The sequence below is a fragment of the Poecilia reticulata genome, unplaced genomic scaffold (genome assembly GCF_000633615.1).
Source record: "Poecilia reticulata strain Guanapo unplaced genomic scaffold, Guppy_female_1.0+MT scaffold_131, whole genome shotgun sequence".
In the NCBI taxonomy this organism is placed as follows: domain Eukaryota; kingdom Metazoa; phylum Chordata; class Actinopteri; order Cyprinodontiformes; family Poeciliidae; genus Poecilia; species Poecilia reticulata.
The window spans coordinates 135,267-141,909 of NW_007615014.1; the positions used below are offsets into that span (position 1 = coordinate 135,267).

General features: G+C 42.2%; 1 protein-coding gene and 1 long non-coding RNA gene across 2 annotated transcripts in view; one reads left to right on the forward strand and one right to left on the reverse strand.

Annotated features, from left to right (window-relative positions):
• The first annotated feature begins 2,404 nt into the window (after nucleotides 1-2,404).
• On the forward strand, nucleotides 2,405-3,052 carry LOC103459842 (uncharacterized). The gene is made up of 3 exons (XR_532819.1): nucleotides 2,405-2,642; nucleotides 2,720-2,781; nucleotides 2,869-3,052. It is a non-coding gene; the product is annotated as an uncharacterized LOC103459842 (long non-coding RNA).
• A 1,804-nt stretch (nucleotides 3,053-4,856) lies between these two features.
• LOC108165902 (uncharacterized) overlaps nucleotides 4,857-6,643 on the reverse strand; it is a 3,153-nt gene continuing 1,366 nt past the window's right edge. The window contains exon 2 of the mRNA XM_017303014.1: nucleotides 4,857-5,075. Coding sequence (XP_017158503.1) covers nucleotides 4,857-5,075 — 219 coding nt within the window. The remainder of the gene's footprint in view (nucleotides 5,076-6,643) is intronic.

Below are 6,643 nucleotides of genomic sequence, written 5' to 3' on the forward strand. Positions count from 1 at the left end.
CTCTGGTTCCCCAGCACCTGGACACAGACCTTGTTTGACCGGGCGACGTCTGAGCCGGCATGTCGTGCTTATTTGTGTCTCTCATGGTATGAGGTAGGCTATATAGCTCCAAGGGTCTTGCCTAAGGACCCACACTGACAGCTCAATGTCACCCTAAGGACCCACACTGACAGCTCAATGTCACCGTTGTAACTTTTTGCCCCAGCCCCCAGCCGGGCCTAGAACCCGGGTCTCCCGGGTGGAAGACTGGTGACTTACCTATTGAGCTATCCAGTCAGAAAAAAAAAAAATTCCCTTCTCACCCTCCGCGGGTGGTCTGTTTCATCCTCTGAGCTCGGGTCCTCTACCAGAGGCCTGGGAGCTTGAGGGTTCTGCGCAGTATCTTGGCTGTGCCTAGAACACTGAGCTACTAGTTGTTTGGCAGGTAGTGTTGACTGGGGATGTCGAGCTAACCATTCCTCCCACAGTCTTTGCATGTAGCCCCTCTGACTAGGATTACTTGAGTAGTAGCATTCCAACAGATCCATGTTTTCACCTCTCGCCCATTTCTGTCTTGTTCCATTCAGATATATATATATATATATATACATACAAGCAAAACACTAGTGTTAATATTGGATATCAACATCAGTCCAATTGTTTATATTTGAGCATCCCTGACAGTTACTTTTTTGTAGTTTAGAAAATTAACCTGTAACAATAATAGCTCACTTTCTAAATTAACCTGAAGAAAATTTATACAAAAATCTGAAATTCTATTAAATTTAATAATAAAGAGGCAAACTCACAAATACGCTTATGAAAAAATGTCTATAACTCCAGCTTTTACTTTATGTATTCATCTTTGAATGAACGAATGGGGGGTTTGAGGGAGGAAATAGACCAGGAGACAGACGGTAGGTCCGAGGGAGACAGATGAACTAACAAACGTTAGGACGCTTGTTGGTCACCCAAAATCAACAAAAACCCGGACATTATCATCAATCAATAAAATCCCCACAGCCAAAATTGAAAATTGGACGTTATGCTACTAACACTTAGCTTTCATCAACAACTCAGAGGCGGAAGTGAGAGTGCTGTGCAACGCAAATATGTTGGAACACAGTGCGCTAATTAATAAAACTTAAATTAACCAAGCTTTGAGGCAGATAAATTTTCCTCGAGGAATTTTAATAATCGAGGTACTCAAATCATTCAAGGAATTGTTTCAGCCCTAGTCTAAAGTATTAAAATTTGTGTTATTTGCCGATGACACAAATATTCTAGTCTCTGGTGAAAACTTACATTTTCACCATAGTCGCCTCAGAAATCAGTAAATTAAAGAAATGGTTTGACAATAATACATTATCACTAAATTCGGACAAGAATAAAATCATGGTTTTTGGAAACTGTTACAAAACTTCTCAAATTCAAGTTTAGATAGAGGATATGATTCTAGAAAGGATGTACATTAGCGGTTGTACGACTTCATATTTCGAAGATCCACTACAACATGATAAAAGTCGAGTTGACGTTGACTAGTGATGTCATAATGACGTAATGGCGCAAAATGCTTCACAACAACTTGGAGACTTTCTCAGCTTTATTCATGGCAAATATTGATGAAACAAAAGATTGTACTAAATCTATTATGCTGAATTAAAAGAACAAGAAACAGAACATTATCACAGACTTATTCGTGAGCAGCGGAGAAAAGTACAAAAAGTTGCACAGTTGGGTCTGACTTTTTTTTTTTTTTTCAAACACTGGCTGAGACTTATGATCTCTGGATACCTGCACGTATAGGAGTCAAATTATTACACTGACCACAATGGTGTTTTTGGAACATCACAAACCAAACTTATCATGAACGGATCCCGTTTGGTTACTGTTAAATTGCCCAGATGCGCAGCAGGACGTCCTGCTGACTCTGACTTTACGGGATGAACCGACATGCAGACAGCGGCAGAGATTGCCTCTATCGGATCCTCAGAATGAAGCTTGAACTTCGTTTTGTGAGGATTTGAGTTTTCTGTGTGTTTATTTAGGTTTCTATGATCAGTTGAGTCTCCGTGTTGTACCGTCTACCAGATTGATCCCAGCTGTGTCTTGTTTCCTTGATTACTCCCGTGTGTATTTAATTCCACCTGTGGCTCTTTACTGTCTTTATTGTCGTATAATAACATTGTCTCTAGCAGTGTTACTCCTGTTGGGTACCAGGTTGGGTTTTCTTCCTTTTCAGCTGACCATCAGAGGGCGCCAGGGGCCGCTTTTCCTTGGTGGGTGTGTCAGTAGGTTTCTGCTGGACGCACCTGGCTCGAATCGTCATCTAGAGGAGTATTTAAGCGGCAGGCTCCCGCACTTCACCGCCAGAGTGTTTTACCTATAGTGGACATCTTCGAGTTTCCCCGGAGACTTCCCGTTTTCGAGCCCAGAGGGAATTCCATTCACGACGCTGGGAGCGAGATTCACCGGCAACCTGCGCCCGCCCACATCCCTCTGTTTAAAAGCCCTCAGTGTGTCTCCAGCTGGAGTCCGCCCCAAAGCACCTGAGGTCTCTCTCTCACGAGTCTGTCCGTTCCTCATCCCTCTCCTAGTCAGCCTCCGTTCCAAACCGCAACCTGGTACCGGAACCCTCCCCCGACCAGAACTCATTACAACCAGTAAGCTCCGTAACCCATACAAGTAGCCTGTTTTCCTACGGTCATTAAACTCACCTCCACTCTCCTTTTGTGTGCAGCCGTGCCAGTTTTCCCACTGCAGCTTCCCGACCACGGATGATTTGACCATTTTCTGATCTCTGTCAGTAAACATCTAAACTTTTATTCTGCCTCTCTGTGAGTTTCTGCATGTGGGCTCAAAAACTAAAACCCAGCATGACAACTCCAGTTGCTATAGGAGCGTCGTTCCACTCATGGCAGTCGGAGGATGCAGGCCCAGACAAGATACAGATCCTGAAGCGGAGCCGAGGCCAGAGCCAGAGCCTAACTGTGTGGGGCGTGGCAAATCGCTGGACATGTTGTGGGAGCCGTCGTTTCTCTAGTCCTGGGGCTGAGACCTGTGGGGGCCAACTGGTCCATAACTGACCAGTTGGCCAGTCATGGACTGGCCAACTGGTCAGTTGGCCAGTCCAGTCGGAGGACCAGGCTGAGGAGCATGCACCGGTTTATCAGTTCTTGGGCTGCCGCCCATTACCCTTGACAATCCTTTTTAATAAATGCCTCTGAAGGGCTTAAAATAATTCTGGTTGTCGTGTTCACTCTGTTTTTGTTGCGGCCACCGAGGGCAGGGTTCAGACTCCAGATACCCTGGTCTGCAGTCTCTATATGCGTGGCGCTGCGCTAACCATGGTGCCACACAACGGCTATTCCAGTAGCCTTTGCTGGAATTTTCAGTTTCTCTTTGGTAAATTACTTACATTCATACAATTTGTGCTGTCTGACAAACTCATTAGTTTGCCTTCTTTTATTTTCTTGGAAAAATCAGTTTTGTCATGCGATTGCGACTAGTCGACTGGCCCCGTAAAAAGTCATTGTAGAGTAAAGAGTCGACTAGTTGGTGCAACCCCTAGTATACATTAATAAGGTCCTTTGTGTAATAATAACCAAATCATTTGGAAACCTCATATTAAACATTTACAGAATAAACTATGTAAAATCAATCAATCAAATGTTATTTGTATAGCACATTTCAGCAGCAAGACATTTCAAAGTGCTTCACATAATTAAAATAAAAATAACATGTGACATTGAATAATCAGTGAGAAAGAGAAAGAGAAAAAAAATATATATTAAAAAAGATAAAAACATTACTTTTTGTTACGGAACTTAAGCGCCTGTCGTCGCCGGACTCCGCCGTCCATTTAACACAGGATACCCAGGCCCTGCCGCCAGACAGGGCAAGGTCTTCTACTTTGCAGCACCAGGCACCGTTTGCCTGTCACATAATTTTTGCGCTAGGACTACGCGCAAAAAGTCCTGTGCACTATTTTTACCTGTTAGTCTAGAATTTACAGGGTTTTCGGTGCGCGCAATGCCCCTTCATTAAAATGTAGACAGTGAGAAAGAGAAATAAAAAGAAATAAATAAATAGATAAAAAGTAAAGATAAAAACATCGAAGACATCAAAACATAAAAGCATATCAGTCCTGGTTAAAACAAATATATTCTGAATAATAAATCACTTCATATTCTATTTAACTGATTTTGCCATATTTAACAAATTATTCAGAGATGTAGGGAATTAATTACAAAAGCTCTTAATATCCACTAATTATCCTACGGAAACTAGCCATTAGAATCATCCATAATGTTGGTTATTATGGGCACACAAACCAGTTTTTCTTCAAATCTAGTAATATTAAATTTGAAGAGCTGGTGGAATTTAAAATTGCTCAAATTATGTTTAAGACATCAAGTAAACTGCCTGCTGAGGATATATAGAATATGTTTTTTGAAAGAGTATTGAATATTTCTGACACACAAGACAGAAATATGGCTGAGAATTTGCAAAATGTGTATATGTAAATTGAGGCTAATGCAAATGAGTGTGTAGGTATGGATGTAAATACTTAGACATATGTAAACCCAGATAAGATGGAAAATTAATTAACCTATGTTTATTTATTTTTTATTTTATTTTATTTATTGAGGGTCCATCTATAAATATGGCATGAGTTTATGGGGTAGGAGTTCATACGTTTCTTACTTCTTCCTACTAGTTTTTAAGCCTGTTAAGATTACTGTGATACAAAAATATGTCTTTTGCATTCCTTGTTCATGTCTGCGATTTTATACTTCTATCATGTTTGAAGTAAATAAATTGAAATTCAAGACAACAGCACACTGAAAATTTCAATGCAGAAGGTTTCTTTGTTCTTACCAGTGAGTCTCGCACATGGCCTCTGACCTCCAGATAAAATGTTCATCGTTGTTGACACAGATGCCGTTCGGGTCGTCTCGGGTCAGTAGAGGATATTCTGAAAACTTCTTATTCACAGTCTCGTCTGGACTGTGAACCAGAACAGTATACATCACTTCCTGTGTGTATAGTACAGTCTCATAAACCCGCATGACCGGATGAGCTCCAGAACAAATCTGTGGAAAGCAGGCAGATTGTTAATGGAACAAAACAACTATTAACTGTAGTTTTATTTATACCAACAGACAAGAACAGGCGCATTGATCAGGGACAGTAAATGAGATGGAAGCTGTGCAGAGATGCCCCAGAGATGGTCCAACTCAGAACAGCTGAGTGCTCTGAGTGGATATGTCCACATATGGTGGTGGATATGGTGGTGAACCTTCCCAGTGTCATGGGTGGTGTGGTTGAGGTGGTGAGGAGATGACGCAAGACCCAGGTTATGGTGAAGAATGATGAATTTAATAAGGAAGCTCAACAGTCCAAACAGGCAGCATGGCAGAGAAGTTAGCAAACAGCTAAAGACCGGTAGCAACTGACAGGAAGACTGAAACAGGAGCTAAGCTAACCAGGACTTAACAGTTCGACTGGAGAGCTAGGAGCTAAGCTAACCAGGACTTAACAGTACCACTGGAGAGCTAGGAGCTAAGCTAACCAGGACTTAATAGTACCACTGGAGAGCTAGGACGAATAGGCGTAAGACAAACTGAGACATAGACAGACTTCGACAAACTAAGACAGCAAATGATAAGGATCCGACGAGAGACAAAGACAACAGGTGGACTTAAATACACAGGGAGGGTAATCAAGGAATGAGACACACCTGGGGAGCAATCAACGGGGAAGACAGGACAGGGACAAGACTAAAACACAGAAAATCTCAAAATAAGTACACAGAAAAACACAGATCCCAACACCCAGGAGTGGCCGGCCGGACAAAATTACCCCAAGAGCGCAGCGACAACTCATCCAAGAGGTCACAAAAGACCCCACAACAACGTCCAAAGAACTGCAGGCCTCACTTGCCTCAGTTAAGGTCAGCGTTCATGCCTCCACCATTAGAAAAAGACTGGGCAAAAATGGCCTGCATGGCAGAGTTCCAAGAAGAAAACCACTGCTGAGCAAAAAGAACATTAAAGCTCGTCTCAATTTTTCCAAAACACATCTTGATGATCCCCAAGACTTTTGGGAAAACATTCTGTGGACCGATGAGACAAAAGTGGAACTCTTTGGAAGGTGTGTGTCCCATTACATTTGGCGTAAAAGGAACACTGCATTTCAAAAAAAGAACATTATACCAACAGTAAAATATGGTGGTGGTAGTGTGATGGTCTGGGGCTGTTTTTCTGCGTCAGGACCTGGAAGACTTGCTGTGATAAATGGAACTATGAATTCTGCTGTCTACCAAAAGATCCTGAAGGAGAATGTCCGACTATCTGTTCGTGAACTCAAGCTGAAACGAACTTGAGTTCTGCAGCAGGACAATGATCCTAAACACACCAGAAAGTCCACCACTGAATGGTTGATGAAAAACAAAATGAAGACTTTGGAGTGGCCTAGCCAAAGTCCTGACCTGAATCCTATTGAGATGTTGTGGTATGACCTTAAAAAGGCCGTTCATGCTCGAAAACCCTCTAATGTAACTGAATTAGAACAATTCTGCAAAGATGAGTGGGCCAAAATTCCTCCAGAACACTGTAAAAGACTCATTGCAAGTTATCGCAAACGCTTGGTTGCAGTTGTT